Below are 20,791 nucleotides of genomic sequence, written 5' to 3'. Positions count from 1 at the left end.
GCAACAAAATTTAGGTTTCGGGTGTACAGCCCTCTTAAGTACATTTTCAAAAAGAAGGAAGATTAACAAAATGTACTATGCCATTTCTGAGAAGTAAATTAAAGTTTTTAAACAGGTATCTCGGTGCTGGAGAGTGGCGTACGGTCCGTGGGATAACTGGAATAGAAAACGAAACCAACGAAGGATCAGGAGCTTCTGGAGAGGAAGCTTGGGGAACGCCTTCATCGGGAGATCTAAGCGACCACGCATTCCCAGACTCGGATCATGCAACACTTTCTGTGAATATTAACTTCATACTAATATTAAAATACACATTCAATTCCCATCGAGTGTATAATTACATTTACAGTCACCGACAAAGTCTTCGTCATCCTGTCCTGGCGATGAAGATACAGAACTAATGATGGACGAGCTTCTTATGACTCCACCGATTACCGGACCATCTCTAAGACCGTTGCTCCCAAGGTTGCTATAAATACAGGTTTTGTAATGAAATTCATAACAATGCATACATTGAATCAATCTAAATGAATTTCAGGAGACGGTTAGAGCCTTTGATGGAGGAGGAAGGATCAGACGCCTCTTCAACGAGTAGTGCCGAAGCAGCATCAGAAGTCACGCCTAGCCCGACCGATCAGGTAATCTTGAGACTCATGCTAAGTTTCATGTTCATCATTTCAATTAATTTAGACGTAAGCTCGTGGGGAATGTTCTAATGTATAGATTGTGTTTGTTATCCTTACTTCTCATGAACAATGTACTTACGATACTGTATTGATGTTGTTCGAATGTCGAATTAATCGTTCACCCCCCTAAAACGACGATTTTGTGTGGTGTGAAAGTTTATTTTGTGACATGTCTTGAATGTGATCCTAAAAAATGCATCCAAAACTTGTAATTTTAGTTGGGGCTCAGTTTGTGTAGCTAAAAGTCGACACAGAACCATGCTTGATTTAAAATATGTGTATTTTCATCAAACATGATACTTAACACTAAATTATAGAATACAGTAAAGACTAAGCGTAGTTCTGTATAGTACAATAAAATGTAGATTTTATTATGATAATTTGTGTACAAATGAGAAGAATGAATGGTTAAATATGATTATCATTCCCTACGATTAAATATATAGCTTAAAATGTGCTTACTCACTTTAATTTAAATAATATTCATTTTAGTATATAAGAAGCACATTTTATAACATTATATATTTTTTCTTATAAAATACTAATCATCTACTTGTAATGTTTTGTAGTTAAATTCAATTTTGTTGAAAAATAATATTGTATTGAAAATGTTAAAACATTGATTTAGAATTTTTTTATATATTTAAATGATTGACAAGTAAATGATTATTATTTTATTTAAATGTTTTATATTTGGAAATGAATGGTTGAACAAAAATATTTTCATTTTCACATTAAAGCCTAATTTAAATTATCACACCTATTGAACTAATTGAACTGAGCTGAAGAAATAGATCTTCAATCAATGTAAAACTTGGAAACTGAACGCCAAGATGCTAAACAGAGTCCAATGCATTCGAAAAAGTATGGAGCGCTGTATGCTAGGCATAACAATGAAAGAGGTGTTCTGCAAAATATCAATTGTCGTTAAATGAACTCTCTGTTTGTCTTGTCTCGTCGGATTGGTACTAGAAGTATATAAAAAATATTAAATACATACATACATACAGTATTGTACACACGTATACATGTAGCTGTAATTAATAAACATAAAATTATCAATCATATTCAAAATTTATGACAAATTCTATTCTAGTATAGAAACGGCGAGTTCATTTAACGAGAATAGGTGAAATCAGGAGAGATAGCAAACGGAATATTTGGGTGAGAAGTATGACAAGGCTAGTGGATATAGTGTAGAGAATGAAGAGATTGAAATGGCAATGGGCCACGTAGCTAGAAGAATGACGAAAAGGTGGAAATTAGCGAAGTGAAACATATAATTGTAAAAAGGAGTACTAGAATGGTACTTGAGAGAATGTAAAAGGGTGAAAGCAAGGCTACAAGGAAGATGGGTAGACGAAATTAGACAAACGTGTGGGATGAGATGGATGAGAGTTGCGCAAAACATGATGGAAGCGTGCTAGAGAGGCCTTCATCCAGCAGTGGATGGTGAATGGCTGGAAATGATGATGATAATGTTGAATTAGTGAAGCTTTTCATGTTTTCGCTGGTTTGCTATAGGTTTTTAATTTCAAATTGACATTGAAAAGGGGTCAATTTAAAATGAAAAAGGTTTAATTTGAAATGAAAAAGGGTTAATTTGAAATGAAAAATGGTCAATTTGAAATGAAAAATGGTCAATTTGTAATGAAAAAGATTCAATTTGGAATGAAAAACTTGTATAAATGTACATACATAGAAGTGGTCTCCGTCACGAGCCCGAATGTGAAACGCCCGAAAACGCAAATATCGGAAGGCAAAGATCGAAAATCAAAAGATCTTAAGTCGAAAGATCAAAAAAAAAAGGGTGCATGTTAAACGGTACATACTCAATTAATTTGCGCGAGTAGGATACAACAGGAACAAGAGGAACAGGCTTTTCCTCCCGTATTACTGTGCGCGCGCAGAATACGGGAGGAAAAGCCTGTTCCTCTTGTTCCTGTTGTATCCTGCTCGCGCAAATTAAGTGAGTATGTACCGTTTACCATGCACCCTTTTTTTTTGATCTTTCGACTTAACATCTTTCGATTTTCGATCTTTGCCTTCCGATATTTTCGTTTTCGGGCGTTTCACATTCGGGCCCGTGAGGTAGACCCACATAGAAGCAAAGCTCAAATATAACAAAAACAATATAGGATGAAAATATTTTTGTTCATATTTAAACAAAATGCACACTGCAGACTAATCAAAAAAAAAACAGTCGACCAGTTTGAATTAATATAATATTTGTACGTTGTATAAAGCGGACGTCGACGATTCATACAAAGATGAAACGGGTACGTCGCCTGTTCAGTATTGTTGATCATGATCATGAAGATTGGGTTTGAGATGTATACGTGTATACATGAGATGAGTGGGTCGGCAGTGTGCGCTATGCGGTGTGGTTTAGTGTGTGAGCGTTTGTGAGGGGGTTTAGTAACATAGCGGCATGCCGGTGCGTGTCGGTGTCGCCGGCAGGGCAGCGGCGCTGGTGCTGCTGACGATGGGCCTGCGGCGCCGCCCAGCCCAGATCGCACCCCCACCAACCCGCTGCCGCCGCCGCCCCTGCCCCACCTGCTACCACCCAAGCTCGTGCCCGGCTCGCCCAAGCGTGAGTACCTACCCCACACTACTTCCGACACCACCCCCACCCAACATCCACACCACCAACACCCAATTCCTCAAAGCTCCTGCAACTAGAAGTCATCATCAATGCTTAGTGCAGATTTCATTCAAAAAAATTCAATCGAGCAAAACGTTATAGTTGAAAATTAATGCAAACATACAGCGCCGGCGTAACTAACTTGTCATTGTCGACGGGCTGTATCAACTCCGGCAATTCAAATAACACTAACTCACAATTCCTCAAAGATTCTATAACTAGAACTCATCATTGATGCTTACTGCAGATTTCATTCGAATATTTCAACCGAGCAAAAAGTTATAGTTGAAAATTAATGCAAAGATACAGCGCCGGCGTAACTAACTTGTCATTGTCGACGTGCTGTATGAACTCCGGCAATTCAAATACCCCTAACTCACAATTCTTCAAATATCCTATAACTAGAACTCATCATTGATGCTTATTGCAAATTTCATTCGAATATTTCAACCGAGCAAAAAGTTATAGTTGAAAATTAATGCAAACATACAGCGCCGGCGTAACTAACTTGTCATTGTCGACGAGCTGTATGAACTCCGGCAATTCAAATAACACTAACTCACAATTCCTCAAAGATCCTATAACTAGAACTCATCATTGATGCTTACTGCAAATTTCATTCGAATATTTCAATCGAGCAAAAAGTTATAGTTGAAAATTAATGCAAAGATACAGCGCCGGCGTAACTAACTTGTCATTGTCGACGAGCTGTATGAACTCCGGCAATTCAAATAACACTAACTCACAATTCTTCAAATATCCTATAACTAGAACTCATCATTGATGCTTATTGCAAATTTCATTCGAATATTTCAACCGAGCAAAAAGTTATAGTTGAAAATTAATGCAAACATACAGCGCCGGCGTAACTAACTTGTCATTGTCGACGAGCTGTATGAACTCCGGCAATTCAAATAACACTAACTCACAATTCCTCAAAGATCCTATAACTAGAACTCATCATTGATGCTTACTGCAAATTTCATTCGAATATTTCAATCGAGCAAAAAGTTATAGTTGAAAATTAATGCAAACATACAGCGCCGGCGTAACTAACTTGTCATTGTCGACGGGCTGTATCAACTCCGGCAATTCAAATAACACTAACTCACAATTCCTCAAAGATCCTATAACTAGAACTCATCATTGATGCTTACTGCGAATTTCATTCAAATAATTCAATCGAGCAAAAAGTTATAGTTGAAAATTAATGCAAACATACAGCGCCGGCGTGATTAACTCGTCATTGTCAACGAGCTGTATGAACTCCGGCAATTCAAATAACACTAACTCACAATTCCTCAAAGATCCTATAACTAGAACTCATCATTGATGCTTACTGCAGATTTCAATCGAACAAAAAGTTATAGTTGAAAATTAATGCAAACATACAGCGCCGGCGTGATTAACTCGTCATTGTCAACGAGCTGTATGAACTCCGGCAATTCAAATAACACTAACTCACAATTCCTCAAAGATCCTATAACTAGAACTCATCATTGATGCTTACTGCAGATTTCAATCGAACAAAAAGTTATAGTTGAAAATTAATGCAAACATACAGCGCCGACGTGATTAACTTGTCATTGTCAACGAGCTGTATGAACTCCTGCAATTTAAATACCACTAACTCACAATTCCTCAATTCCTATAACTAGAACTCATCATTGATGCTTGGTGCAAGCTTCATTCGAATGTCTTAAACGGGCAAAAATTCATATATACATAGTTGGAAATTAATACAAACATATAGTGTAAGGTGACCATATTTTTTCAATATCAAAAAAATATTATATTTTTTCTAAGCACTTCTATTATTAAAAACTAACATAAAGAATTCATTTTCTTTAATGCTATTATAAATTCTACACAGAAGTGGTTAAAATTATTCTTATCGATTTTCAAACATTTTAAAGTTCATGCCTCTGATTGCGGCGTCCTCAAAGAACCTTTCGGGACAGCCAAATGTCCCGGTTTTAAATAACTGCTTATTGACCTCTCATTGTTCAGAAATACCGATCCCCGCAGTTACGAAAGCACAAAAAAAATACATGTATAAACAAAATACAATGGTTTAAAAAGTGAAATTGAAAAAATCAAGGTTTTTCTCAATCTTCTTTGGCAATATATAATTAATTTCATCTAATATTAAAATAATAATAACTAAATAAACTGAAAAAAAATAAAGGAAATACTAGTTTATAAAGGGATGGATCTTAAATGTAATTTGTTAAGTATACGCTTTTTACAGGGTTTTTTTTAACATTCTTGTAACATCTGTGCCTTTATATACCTTCTTTAATTCTTGTTTTAGTTTATATTTATTTCATAATACTAAAAGGCCACAGCGCTCAAATCTATTTAAAATGTAAAAAAAGATTTTGTGTCCCTTTATTACTATCATTATTATTATAGAATTTTGTAGTTTTCTGAAAAATATAATGAAAACTACATATACTTACATATATTCGGTCAAGAATAAAACTGATTTTTTTAAAAGAATTACAAGAATAATTAAAATAAAGTACTTACCGTTAACGAAATCAGGTAAGATTCTGATGATGATAATATTGGAACGATGTTTACTCTCTGAAGTCTTTAGAAGTTAAAGTCAAAATTATAAAAATATGTACACTGTATATGGGTGAAATTCTAAATTTAGCCAAATTTCAGTACGTCGTATCGTTTTCGGTATTTATTTTCAGTATTTTCAAAATCCGTTCCATTGTTTGCAGTTTTCTCGGAACTCAAGTTCTCAAGTAAAATCAAGTTCTCGAATACATAAGCTCGTATCATGAATCATATACACGCAGAATCTATAAATAAACACATACATATTTTAATATTTGCAATGTATCGATTGAAAATCATTTTGAATTTTTACGTTAGTACTCGAAATTTTAAATACGAATCCCGATCCCGAATCCGGGTTTTAAGTCATTACCCGGCCGGGTCGAGTCCAGGTCGAGTCGAGTCCAGAAACCCTACTTACCAGGACAAATACTCTGTACTGTACTGGTAAAATCAGTACGAATGGTCACCTTAATATAGTGACAGTGTATCAAACTCGTCATTTTCAATGGGCTGCATGAATCCTGACAACTCTCACATTACCTACAAACAATTCCTTGAATATCCTACAACTAGAACACACCATTGATGCTTGGTACAAGTTTCGTTCGATTATCTCAATTATGTTAAACAGTTTTGGGCTGTCAAATTTGTTATTGTAAACTGGCTGCATGAAATCCAATAACTCTAACATTTTCACCCAATTCCAACAACATACACAAATCCTTGAAGATCCTGCAACATGTCAACAATCAGTAATGCTTATAGCAAGTTTCTTTCGAATATCTTAAATAGATCAACAGTTATAGTTGAAAATTAATGCAAAAATATTGTGCCGGCGTGTCAAACTCGTTCCAGTAACTGGGCTACGTGAAGAACATAATCTACCAAGTACAGATAATTGTTATTTTTTTATAACAGGTTATCTATTAGTAGGATTTGGAAAATGATTTACATTCTGTTGAAGTTTTCAATTAAGTCAATTTTTCTTAACCAATAGTAACAGCTATGGTAGGTCCACTCTTGTAGCATTCGTCTCAGAAAACAAATAGAATATTGGACTTGAATGAAAAAGCTTCCAACTGATGAGTCAGTTGATGGTTTGAGTTCGATTTACAACGTCTAGGATTGGGGCCTAAGATTTTGGATGTAAAATTAGTAACGCATATAGCTTTGATGTTAAACCATACCAAAGTCTAGATCTATCATATCATTCCGAGTCAAAATACCAAATTTATTCTACTGACAGGTCTTATACAATGCCCATAGCACTCGTTTGACATGCCTTGGCTAGTAATCAAGCTCTTTTCCATACATATAAAGTATTGTAGTGTAGTTTTTCAATTTAAACTTAAGTTATTTTTATTTTATCGTACTAATTTAATCTACGTGTTTAAATTATGAACTCTCATAGGTATATCATCAGTAAGTTTGTAGATGTTTATTTTAAATGTTGTATTGATTGTTTCATCTATTGAAGAAGTTCTGTATATATGTAATTTTTTTGAGAAATTTATTTTGAATCTGTTAATCTAAATAAATAAATCTAAATTTTATTCTGTAAAATTGCAAAAAAGAGAGTGTATTGGAATTATCTTTACAAGTTTTTGTTTCAGCTCCAATTTAAGTCGGGAAATTTCTGGGGAAAAAATTGGCTAAAAGACATAGGAAAAAATGGCCGCCACAATTATGCATTTTTATTTAAAAATAAAACAAAAGCTATATTTTGGCTGGGTGAAAAAATATTCTAAGTATGATATTGCTTATATCATTACTGGGCAAACTACGGCCTGATTCGAGTTTTTGTGCGGCCCACTAAATTGTTGGTTATTAGAGGATCACTTATTTTTTTATGTTGAAATTCTTTTTCATGACTAATTAATGTATGTACATATATCTATAAATAGTATTTTACTTGTGGCCCAACGTTCATATTTAATTCCTAATGCGTTTTAAAAAGTCCTAAAGTTTGACAAGGCTTGGCTTATAAATTATTATACATACTGTTACGTATACTAAAAAGAGCCGCCGGTTAAGTGCAATCGGATTAAGCCGAGGCGCATTCCTGACACTGTGCGACCGTTATAATTGGTTTCAAGGATTATATCTAGACTCTAAGTGCATGTAGGATAAACAATGGCCGCTATTTGGTCCCTTCTCAGAAGTGACCGATACCGTGGTACCGAATGTCGTGGGAATACATATCTGAGTACGTGACCATAACAATAGGTAAACAAATCAGACGTCGAAGATGTCCTGAGAGACCTGCCCCTTATAAGGCGGTATTTAGGCGATATCAAGACATTCTGGACGGAGCACTGCCAGTGTGTGTATCTCCTTAATCATTAATAAATGCTGTGACACGACTTTGGCCTTTTACTTGGATCCTCCACCCACCCCTACGCAACAATACTATAATGTAAAGATAATTTTCGTTCACATTGCGATGACTAAATAGAATCCAATTTTATTATTTTATTGATTATTCAAATTTAAAAGGAAAATTCTTAATAGATGTATTATATGTATATGTATATGCGCCGTTATATTTGAAGGTGGCATTGTCCTTCATTTCGAGAAATGTTTCGCAAAACATTAAATATAATTTTTTGCGTTTAACAATATGTAAAAATACTAGTGGCCTGTATTTTTATTCTGTCTATTCTGCTTTTCAGAGATTCTGGACATATTGAATCAAAATAAGTGATAACAATTTGTGAATTAAATCAAACAGAAATATTGTTTTTGGAACTGAAAATTGAACTTCCGCTACTTTCAAATATAACGTTGATATGATATGCTCATATGTTGATTGTTTATATTCAATTTATTTATACATAGGTAAAAACATTTGAGCTTTTATATATGTAGATTCTGATCGTTGATGTTATTATGTAGAATTGATGATATGTTTTATTTCAAAATAAGCTATTTAAAAATTGAAATATATTATTTGCTTTACACGTACGTACAATTTTGAATTAAATTAGAGCTTTTTATGTTGATATTGTTTTTGTATGTTGCTACATATTGTACCTACTTATGTATATTCCAAATAGCTTAGCACGATTTTGAAAATTATAACTAAATTGAAAATATATTGCATTCGTATGAAAATGAAATGAAAATCGCTGACCACAATTTGCACTGTTGTACTTCCGCAGATCGATCGATTCCGAACTAAACTTTGTGAAATACTTCATTCAGAATTAAACGGCTCGCCGGAGCGGGGTCTCGACGGCAGAAGCACTTCGAGCTCGACACTGGAGGGGTGCCGTTCCGCGCCAGACGGCAGCGAAGACTCGGAGTCGTGCGGGAGCGCTACCACTGGATCAGAGCTGGCTGGTGCTGCTGGAGAAGCCGCTGGAGACACTGCTGCAGTCGGCGGGGGCCGTCTCAGCCCACGTATGGAGATGCGCCTGGCCCTTCAGGAGGGTACCGATATGTTGGCAGACCAGGACCCACACTGGGTAATTATCCATAACAATGTGTAGGAATATAGCACAACTTGTACTATACCGAATCGAAGCAGATGATATCATCTAATTCCCCATCGAACTCGAGCTGTACAATGACATCATCGCATCCTGTACGAGACAATGATCTCACTACATAGTTACGCATCAACCAAACCTTGAGATACATCTACAAAAAGGATAACCTCGACCCTGTAGGAATCTTCCAGAACGTGATCTCACCAGCCAAGCTACGCGTTGCACAATCAACTACTATATTATAGGACGGGTAAGGTGTGTTAACCGTATCCCGGCCTATTAAAACACGGTTGTTTTGTTTGAAGAGGATCTTAATTTGTGTTCAGTTCATACAAGAGTTATTGTATGTACGAAGGAGCTAGTTGCTCTGCTTCGGAGAAGTGAGCTGGCTGAACTCCCGATGTTTACTCTGGCGTCTGGAGCTGGTGCGGTGGTTTATATAGGATATGCTGTACGCGGCCGTGTGCAAATAATGTCGTTAGCATTTCGGATCGCTTCACGTTCTGTTTCCACGCGTCTCGGATCAGAGTTTGGAATATAGTGCGGTTACAGTGTATTCCTACAATATAAACCAGCGCATTATCCCCAGGTGCCAGTGAGCTACAGGAGCTTAGACTGCTCACTCCTCCGAAGCAACTACCTTCTTCGCCGTACATACATACAATAAAACCTGTATTAACTGAGCAATAAAGATCCTCTTCAAAACTCAACTGAGTTTCCGGTTGAAACCTATCACCTGCCCTATAACTGGTGACCCAGCCAAAGAACCTCGCCCTCACAGCTATAAATTAAGAGGGTATTCTAGTCTAGAGGGACAAATTTTGGGCGTTTTTTAAAATTCAATAAAACAAAAACTAACAACATTTTTGGTATGCATTTTTTTACTATATGTTTATTAATATTTCAATAATACATAACAAAAATGAAAAAAAAAAACATTAAAAATTGAAAAAATTACAGGCTGGTAAAGTGGGGGAGGTAAAAAAAAGGGTGCCTCCATCTTGACACGATTCCAACCCTTCTAGTCATCCGAAAAAAAAAAAAAAAAAAAGATTCTTAATTAATAAGAGTGTCGCTGTGGTCCGTACCTCGGAAAAAAATAAAAAATTTTTTTTCGCGAAATGGCTGTTTGAAAAAAAAGTAATTTTTTGGCCTTTTTTTTCAAAGTTTTGAATTTTTTAAAAATATTAAAAAACAATATTTTTACATAATTCTGGTACGGACCATAGAGGGATATATAAAAAAGAACCACACCAAATTTTAAGTTAATTGGTCCATTAGAACTTGAGATATCATGTCAAACTCGTTGGAAAAAGTAGAGAAAAACGCGTTTAAAGTTTCGGGTAACGTTACGCGCCGGTTGGATGCCACGTCACTAAAACAGCTATATCTCCGAAAATAATTTGAATTTTGAAAAATCCTCTTAAGGACATATTTTTAAAGGTCTAAACTTTGAAAATATGAAACAAAAAAAATCGATATTTTCAATTTTCTAGACTAGAATACCCCCTTAATAAATCTTTTGAAATTATTATACAAAATTAGATCTAAGTCTCAATATCTAAACTAAGTTTCTTCTGTCGTGCACTCAACACTTCACAAATTGGTAGCATATGATTTCGTGAATCCTTTCTGGGTTGCCTCTATAGTCTTTTACTCTCTGACACTGCACATGAAATAGTCGCTGTAATGAACGGATTTACGCGCGTCTTTATGCAGAGGGAGTGATACGTCGTTATTCTTCCGAGAGTCAAGTTAGGTGGAAACGTGGACTAACCTTGGGATAGTTATATATGTGTATATAGTCGGAGAGGTTCCTGACTGAAAGTCGTCTGCGTAGATAACAGCTTCTCCGGAAGCTGGCTCTGCGAGCTGGTCACAGCAGCGGGAGGGGGGGAGGCAGGAGACAAACTCCGTACTGCCTCGTGTGGACACAAGATGGCGATCTCTGGGCGTCTCTGAAGACGCTCGGCGGAGATGCTGGAGGGAGGTCCGTCCCGGCTGACGGCTGGATGTAGAGAGAAGAGGCTCTGCGGTCCTCTGGTCGGTCCTCTCACGGCTGAGGTTTCTCCGGAAACGGCGTGAGGAATGCAGGGGACGTTGTGCTGGAACTCAGGGGAGGGAGTGATGCTACACTCGACCTCAAAGCGGTTCTTCAGCACTGATGGTGGATCTCTGGGCCCCGTCTCCCTCTGGAGACGTGCACAGGAGAGATCTTTCTTCGACGGGCGATCGCGGGTGAGAGGGCGCGCGCCACATGCGCGTGCGCCTATATAGCTTTTCCCTGGGTGGCCACTCGAAATAAAGGGCGAGTGTTGCCCTATGGGACGATGGGAAAACGTCGCGTTACATCGCCTTATTCATTCTGACTATATCCCTAGTCTATATAGCCCTGATACTCTCAGTTCAAATCCAAAACTATTACTTTCCGGTTGTTCCATACGTTATTATCTTATATGTATAATATATGCAAGTTTTTTTAAAACATTCAACTTGCACATCTCCAACAAAAGGTAAAGATCAAACGATTAGTGATAGAAGTAAGTGATTAGTTGTATGTTATTATATTATCAGGATCAAATGAGCGGCCGTTGCGGGTGGGTGCGCAGACCTCTGGCTTCACAAACGCGCCCCCGCCTCAACGTCGTGCCCCCAAATACTACTTTGAGCAGTTCTGCGTCTGCACAAGCAGGTATTTTCATCACACAATAGAGCATTCTCAGTGTAAACGGTTGTTCTGAGTGAGTTTTGGTGTTGCAGGTCAGGTCAAGGTGTCGGCGATGGAACGGCTGGCGTTGCTGGAAGCACGTGGCGCTCGTCGGGGAACACGCCGACCTCGCCCCACAGCTAGGCTGTAAGTTATTGTCTAAGACATCTACCAGACTCCACTGTCGTCCCTCAACTGTAATGATCCTCATCACCGGTCCGGTCCGTTCGATGATTTAAAATCCTTCAAACGGGGTAATTCCGGGGCATTGGTGTAAAAATACACAATATTAAATATTTTATACTCATATCCAGAGGCAGCTCGTCTTTAAGGACAACTTTGGCACTGCATAAATGACAAAATACAATAACACACATAATATAAAAAAATATAAAAGCAGAAAAACATGATAAAAAAAAGTAAACGAAAACAGTCGAAAGAAAAATAATACATAAACATGAAGATAAGGTGAAAATATCAAATAAAAGAATAAATAAAATCCTCAAATCCTATTCTTAGTTTCACATTGAATATAAAGTGAGTATAATATTTATTTAATCATTAGTTTGGACCATTATGGCATTCCAGGAAGAACCAAATGCGCCACAATGGCCTTTATAAGAAAATAAGAGAGAAAAATAAAAATCATTACCATTATTTCTGGCTCTCTTGCATTGAACACTAATTCTTCTTCTTATTAATGCCTTGTCCGCATCCGGACGTTGGCGAACATCTCGTCGATTATTTGAAGATATCCGCATCGGTCTTCAGCGGCTCGGAATAACTCTTCGGCGCTCATATCGGTCCACATGCGCATGTTTCGAAGTCAAGATAACTTTTTCCTGCCAATCCATTTTTTTCCTTCTATTTTCCCCCATGGTTATCAAACGGAGAAATTCGTATTTTGGACCCCGTATCATGTGTCCGAGGTACTCCATCTTTCTCCGCTTGATGACAGAAACAAGTTCCCTGCCTCTCCCCATCATGCCGAGGACAGCTTCGTTTGATATCTTTTTGGTCCACGGAATCTTCAGCATACGCCTACCCACATCTCAAAAGCTTCGATCATCTTCGTCTTCAGAGTCCACGTCTCACATCCGTGTAGTAATACTGTCCAGACGTAGCTCTTCACGAATCTCAACCGAGTATGAAGATTGAGATGCTTGTTTGTAAGCGCCGCCTTCATTTTTACAAATGCTGTTCTAGCCATCTCGATGCGGATTCTTAGATCTTCATCTGGGTCCATCTCTTCATTCAGCCAGGTACCCAGGTATTTGAATCTTTTTACTCTTTCTATCACCTCTCCATCCAAGGTTAGATTCCCGGTGTCTGTTTGCATTCTATCTAATATCATAAACTTTGTCTTCTTTAGATTTATGCGCAGACCTCTTCGATTGCTTTCTTGATGTGTGAAACACTAATAGAGTGGTCTATTATTATTTGGAAAGCATCCATAGTATGCCTATTTTAAGTCATGACAGTGCGGTCTTCCATTAGGTTGGAAGAATTTTTTTGAAAATCCATTGTCACTGAAAAGAGATGACACCACAGGATTTTAATAAAAATGCTTTCGATATAAAATCGTAAAATTTCATAACCAAACTGTATATTTTTAAAACATATGTACATATAGGAGTGGCCATTGTCCCCGGAATTACCCTATTTCCATAGATTACTAGATTTGTTCTAGTTCGTGTGTCCCTAGTTGTATGTTGATGCTTTAAACTGACTTGTTATATTGTGTTTTTAATATATTATTGTAAATATGTGTCGTAGAATGGGTCTAGTGAGACGGAGGGCATCGTCGGACAGTCCGGAGAGGCGTCCGTACTCGCCGAGGAGACAACAGCCGCATGTGAGCAGTCACGGATACTACAAGATTTGCTTTGTTAACGGCTTTGTATAACACTTGTGGAGCTCATTGAAAGTTGTTCCACATGTTTCGATAGGGTAAATAAAAACGAAAAAAAAAAAACTTTAGACGCACACCGTCTGTGTTCCGGATCCGCTGGATGCGTCCGAGCCAATACGTTGGTCGAACAACTTTCAACGTATTATATATTATATTATACATGTTACGTAAAAAATCTCAGGATATACAAACAAACCACACACAAACGGTCAAATATGCCTTGTATTTACTACTAAAAGTACATATATTCTAATACGCTTATTCGCAAACATGATCATTATATAGCATTATTATACAAATAATTGATAGTCAAATCTTGAGACTTTTTTCGTAAGTTTTTTGAATCATTCACATTTTTCTATCGCTTAACTCTCTATCGTACAGCTTTCTTTTTATTATGTCGGATAAAAATTTACATACCGTGTGAGCTTAATATACATACATATGCATATTTTCAAAATTGAATATGAAGTTTTTCTACATGTTTATATTATTATTATTATACTATCGACGGTTGAATATGCTTTCGATATTTTGCATTCATCATGTACGTATGTATGTTTGTAATATTGTTTTGAGTTTGATCTCCATTTTTAGCATTTCTCACCTCGGCTGACCTGCTTCCACAAATCGCCTGCCAGTTGTCCCTGATCTTTTACTTTTTTGACCCATCACTGTATTTATGTACTTATATAATGCTTGCAATCGATTTCTAACACTCAAGATCGACCTTCCACCATAGCTTCCACACTTCCAAAATCAACAATTTCAGAGATGAACGTTCATCTTCATCGTCTAATCCAAGTATGAAACAGAATTTGCAACGCGGTTATAAACTTAAAATCAAATTCATTGTATTTTTGAACAAATTTTCATGAATATTTTTTGAGGTTATGTACGAGGAACTTTAAAAAAGATTTATTCAATCTTTAAAAACACATGTGAGCTTTTCCTTCACCGTATTTGCACTCGTTTACCATTAATACGTATTGTACATGTAAAAGGTATACATTTTGAAACGTCTTCTTATATAAAATGAGTGAGCTATATATTTTATAGACTAGAATACAACGCTTTTTCTTTTATCTTTTTATAGTAAAAACAATATTTATTTCATTTCAATCGCCTAATATATGTATTATTATGTTTTCAAGATAAATACTATCATCATTCGTAGAGTCAATCAACCCGTCACAGGATCGGCCACAACAGTTTAACAATTTGCAAGTCAACTCTCATCACCAAATATTAATATAAACAAATATATTGCACTACTTTTTTCCTGAAAAAATTGTATTAAATATATTCATCAGAGGATTCATTTATTTTAAATCATTTTTGTGTTTATATATACATATATATATATATGATACATATTCTCTGTTAGCCAACGTTAATTGCGGTATTTCAGGAAAGGCAACTGGACAGGCGATTTTGGAAGCAGCTACGGAGAAGATCCAGCGGCACCGATTTACCAAATATACCCGCTTGAGAATTGCGTTACTGCAATTCTTTGTACACGATCGTTTTACGTTTCGGTATTTACTTATATATGAGTATATTGTTTGTATTGTTGATTTTAGAAAAACCGGCAAAATCTCATTCAGGTAAATTTGCATTCAATAAATGTACGTAATTCATTGTCTATCTACCGAGCATCAGCGGCGTAGCTTAACCCTTTTGAGTGCTGACGTCTTTTATGTTGTAAGTCTGCCACGCTGAAAATTTCGCCTACATTTCCAATTAGAATTATTTAGAAATCCAATAGAAAGCAGGTATGAAAATTGTAGCTGATCCAAACAAACCCTAGATTACTAACGCCGAGGATTTCGAGTTTTGTAAAGGTGTGTTTAGACTCTCTTATAGACTCTCAAAAGAAGTCTATTAATGAATGTATTGTTGTTAAAATGTAATGCTCACAATCTAAATGCCAAGCCACAATCTAAAATAGTCAGCAGTTAGAGATTTCCATTGGGAAATTCTGCTATGGTTATAAATTCAGAAATTCCGATGTAATCCAGTCTTTATAAACGTTGGCAAATGAATGACACGACCCATGTTCGATGCATTTTTTTTCAATGTTACCTGGAAAGGCTTAGCGGGTAGTATTTTTGTTTACTTTGTACATGCTCAAAATACAACGCCTATCGGCGTTTTTCACGCCCATGGACTTGTTGGCAAAACGCCGATCGGCGTTGTCAGCATTCAAAGGGTTAAGTGTAAACATTCGAATGTTCTTGCAATAGATAGCTCACGGGGGCGTTAGTTATGCCGCTGTAAAATAAAACGCAGATTTTAAATAGACGAATTTATTGTTGCGTAGACTTTTTTTATTGTGATTTGTATGTTGAATAAATTTTTTTTCGTTTTTTAGTATGAAAAAATAATTAGATATACAAAGTGCTTAGATTATACATTGTAATTCATATATATATTTTATTCTGAGGATAAAGAGTGATGTAGATTTTTATAGATATTTAGAATATTTTGTTATTAAAATTTAGAATTTTTAATAATGTAGATATACTTTTTCTTGTTAAATTTTTTTTCTTCCAATGAAATTTGTCAAAAAATAAATATTATAAATACGTTGTGGTGATAAATACAATACTTTGCCACCTAGTGGCTTCGATTAAAATCTACTATGGGAAAGGTAAGCCTTAAATTTTTTGATTAGTTGATAAAAGTGAAACGTTTTCATTAGCTAAATAAGAGTTTGGTTATAAACTTTTGAAATTTTAGCAATTATTATATAATATATACATTTTAGAACGTAAGTGAATTTTATGTAGATAGACGCGTTGCCCCACAACGTGAACGATACTATGTATATATGTATATTTATTTACTCAGTCCATTAGTCTTTAGTGTAAAATTTAATAAGTACATATGATTTTATTATTGTCAAATTACTAACTAACACTTGAATGCGTTGTGATCAAATAAATGAATTAAAAAAAAATGAAATTACAAAAGAAAACCTTAGGTTTCTCTCGCTAAGCTAGACTTAGGTTAATCGTGTTTGATTACTCGACGATTATTAAAACTAATGCCTGCCAATTGTTTGAACGAAAATGTAATAAATAATATACTGTTTTAAAACTATTTTAATATTAGATTTTTAAACATATTTTTTTCAAACTAGTTAAAACTAATTGCCGTAGGTGAATATAAAAAGAAAAGATGAGTTCTCAAATCTTCACCACGTTCAAGCCGTAACGTACAAACTGTGCATAAAATGTGTTAGCTTTGCTCCAAATCAATTACATACTGCAGTGTTTTCCAAACTCCATTTTGAACAAAAATCCTAATAAAAATGTATAACGATATCAAAGTAGTGTTGTTTTTTCTAGGAAATTCCCATGAAAAATGAGCTTAGCTGCAGTGCATTTTTTCTGCATTTGAAATATATTGTATACGTCAGTTAATAGTCTATTCACACTATCCAGCACTGCAAGGCAACAACCCGGCACAACAGTGCACGAAAAGTACTACTTTCATTCATACTAAACAGTAGCGCATGTTCAAACAAGTTTTAGGCGAGTGCAAGGCAAAATCAGCTTACATATACATTACAAAGCGCGACGATACGGCGCAATATTGCTTGCGTCGTATCAATATTGTCACAATATGACGTTTCCGAAAATATTCATATGCGCATGCGCACTTTCGTTAGTACATGCTTTATTTTTTTACAGGTAATTACATTATTTATTTCATCGAACATGTACACTTGCCTTAAAACAGATACAACACAATCAATATACATAAGCATTTATACAAATGCGAATTCATACAAACATCCGCAGTGACATCTATGGAGACATTTTTATAATAAAATTGGCAAACCTCAAGACGCTGAATGAGATTAGCAAGAGAAATAGGAAAGGGGATACCAAAAATCACAAAAATTGGCAAACTCTGGTAATAAACGATCGACCTGGAGTCTTATACCAAAGGCTGGCCAGCAGCGGGCCTCTAGTGGGACTCGAACCCGTGACCACTCTACTCGAAAGCATAATATGCTAACCACTAGTTAATATGTGCAGTTACGCCGTGAGTAAATATTAAAAGAAAACCGACTTTCCTTGATACGTTAGCGTGACATATACTGCTGTATAGTATGAAGAGATTTTGTCAGCTACTGCTGTTACGTCTATGCCATGTACACATAACGGAACATATGTGTCCATATATAATATGTCAAAGAATACTTTTCGCATTTCTGTTTTCGTGCAGTTGCCAGTCTGTGCTGTGCCAGTACGAATACATCTTTTAAGTGAAAAGAAAATTAAAATATGTTCTTTCCTCGTGACCTCTTGGTATGATTGAAAATTATAATTCATCCGCTGTAGGAAGACACTTAGGTGAAACGTACATGCTATCTCTTTCACCGCCTCTCGACCAATCGCATTTCGTATGGGCAATAGAACATTTTATGTATGTACCTACGAAATGCTATTGGGCGAGATGGGGTGAAAAATATAGCATGCTGTAACACCTTTAAGCGCGGAATTGGCTCCTATGTGGGGACGCGCAGGACGGCTAACAGGTGTCCTCAAGGAACACGGTCTAAAGGGAAAACGTGGACTGGCCTGGAATGTGTCGTTATCTGTCGTAGGGTTTTCCTGGTTCTATGCTCGTCGAATTGCAGCCAGCTCTACGAGTTGTTAGGAAAAAAGCTGGAGACCCGGTAACGACTTCCTCTATGTAGACGGCTTCTGGCTGTTTCGTAAACAGCTGCGTATGAAGAGGGCGGAAGCTTCAGGAACTGTACAGCTAGTACTGGGGCTCAACCGCAGGTGGTCCACTCTCTCTCTCTCTCTCGATGCAGGGAGACACTCGACTGTGTCAGTTGGAAGTCTGAAGAAGAGAGGGCTTCTCGCGCGCGTCCGGGGAGTGGGGGTTGGTCGGATGCCAACCTAACCATTGGCATTGCTGTCAACTGAAGGGACGATGATGAGGTGTAGTGTTAAAATATGCGTTTTATCCAAGTGTCTTTCTACAGCGGATGGCTTATAATTTGAATGTATTTGATAGAACGCTGTATATTTGTATATTGTATAAAAATAGTTTAAAATTGAAATTGCTCATAAAAAATGCTGTGAGATGGGTTTGTTTACTGTATTCTAAGATATTCGAAAAAGTTTAGAAAACGCTGCATACTGATTGAACAGTCGGCACATATAATAATAAATTGCCAAAACATAACACTTGGACCATTAATTTAAACAGCACTGCCTTGAAATGTATTATCAATCTACAATTTACATCAACCGTCAAATCTTTGATGTTTCAACTCAAATGAAAAAGTTCTAAAACCTATATATTACATAAACGATAGAAGTTTGCCGATCAGAATCACACTCAATGGAACGTTAAATGACACAAAAATCTGTCTTCCATAGCTTAAGGATATGTTTTCTTCTAATACGGTCGGCTTTTTTCCCGTCAACACACGGTGCAACCGTTCGGATTGAACGAGAGAACTCATCTTACTAGTCAATTTAATTCTGGTGTCTAAATCCTCATATTGTGTAATGCGACTCACCTGAACGGTGCGGAGACTCTGATTATTGTTTTTCGATTCAAAAATCTATTCGAAAAATAAAAACATTTAAAATCCGATAACGTTTTTCATTACCTAACACCCCTCCCCCCCACATTTACAGAATCAACAGATTTTACTAACTCTTTGTACGCCAGCGACTCACCCGTGAGTCGCGCATTGACTTGCTTTGTATTTCAGCATCTCACGGTGAGTTGCATCGATTACACTTCTGAAACGTTCTATATAAAACGTTTAAAATAAGTGTTACAATATCTATGGACGAATTTAGTTACAATTAGTGAAGAAAAAATATATATGAGAGATAATGAGAACCTATAATGCCAATTTTATAAGATATAGTGTGAAAAAGAAAAAGTTATAGACGTTTAAACAATTGAAATCTGACAAAACGAAAGAGAGGCGGAAAGGAAATATAAGGCTATTGACCACTAAACGTCAAGATGGTCAAAATTTTAGCATTTTTACTTACCTCTTATTAAGTTCACATGGTTTTCGTGTTAGTGGTCATTTTTTATATCTCTTATTTAACGTGTCTATTACGATTATTTTTCACCATCGTACTGGCGGAATTGATTTAAGTATCTATCATTGGCCAAGCCGCGCACAATGGCAAAGTTTCAAAACGATCGGAAGAATGTAGGATATAATATAATATGTTGTCAGATCAATGAGCTAAGTGAAATATAGAAGAGGTTGCAATATGGGAACTGGATATGGAAAATTTCATACATATCGGTGTAGATATAGCTAGTGTTAACGGTGCCTATAACAGGGTCTACCTCACGGTACCGAAAGTGAAAAGGTCGAAAAAGCAAAGATCGAAAATCGAAAGACCGTAAGTCGAAAGATCAAAAAAAAGGGTGCATGGCAAACGGTACTATGTATATATAATATATATCAGTTACATGCGGTGAAATTATCTCTATTTTTGTCATACAGCCTTGTTTAATGTGCGCGCGCAGGATATGGGAGGAAAAGCCTGTTCCTCTTGTTACTTTTGTACCCTGCTCGCGCGAATTAAGCGAGGATGTACGAAGGGGGGAGAGAGAGTTTTACTGCACGCCACTGATATATATACTAACCGTCTTTCATATGTATGCAAGGTAAACGAATATTTTCGACTTTTTATTATAACAAAAATGCAACAGTCACACTTAATCAATTCTACCGAGACATCTGAAACGTCAAAAAAAAAACACGCATGC

General features: G+C 36.3%; 2 protein-coding genes across 2 annotated transcripts in view; one reads left to right on the top strand and one right to left on the bottom strand.

The window, feature by feature from the left end:
- PsGEF (Protostome-specific GEF) overlaps positions 1 to 15,506 on the top strand; it is a 101,339-nt gene extending 85,833 nt beyond the window's left edge. The window contains exons 31-43 of the mRNA XM_077428294.1: positions 116 to 278; positions 350 to 471; positions 533 to 638; positions 2,933 to 3,010; positions 3,114 to 3,279; positions 9,109 to 9,371; positions 11,970 to 12,087; positions 12,156 to 12,249; positions 13,879 to 13,957; positions 14,020 to 14,153; positions 14,739 to 14,868; positions 15,169 to 15,225; positions 15,426 to 15,506. Of these exons, the coding sequence (XP_077284420.1) occupies positions 116 to 278; positions 350 to 471; positions 533 to 638; positions 2,933 to 3,010; positions 3,114 to 3,279; positions 9,109 to 9,371; positions 11,970 to 12,087; positions 12,156 to 12,249; positions 13,879 to 13,957; positions 14,020 to 14,153; positions 14,739 to 14,868; positions 15,169 to 15,225; positions 15,426 to 15,506 (1,591 nt within the window). The remainder of the gene's footprint in view (positions 1 to 115; positions 279 to 349; positions 472 to 532; positions 639 to 2,932; positions 3,011 to 3,113; positions 3,280 to 9,108; positions 9,372 to 11,969; positions 12,088 to 12,155; positions 12,250 to 13,878; positions 13,958 to 14,019; positions 14,154 to 14,738; positions 14,869 to 15,168; positions 15,226 to 15,425) is intronic.
- Positions 1 to 20,791, bottom strand: part of LOC143909810 (uncharacterized) — a 231,333-nt gene that overhangs the window by 167,074 nt on the left and 43,468 nt on the right. The gene's annotated exons all lie outside the window — the stretch shown is intronic.

Source organism: Arctopsyche grandis, chromosome 3, assembly GCF_051622035.1.
Source record: "Arctopsyche grandis isolate Sample6627 chromosome 3, ASM5162203v2, whole genome shotgun sequence".
Classification (NCBI taxonomy): domain Eukaryota; kingdom Metazoa; phylum Arthropoda; class Insecta; order Trichoptera; family Hydropsychidae; genus Arctopsyche; species Arctopsyche grandis.
Note: the sequence above shows the minus strand (reverse complement) of the source record. Positions and strands in the feature narration are given on the sequence as shown.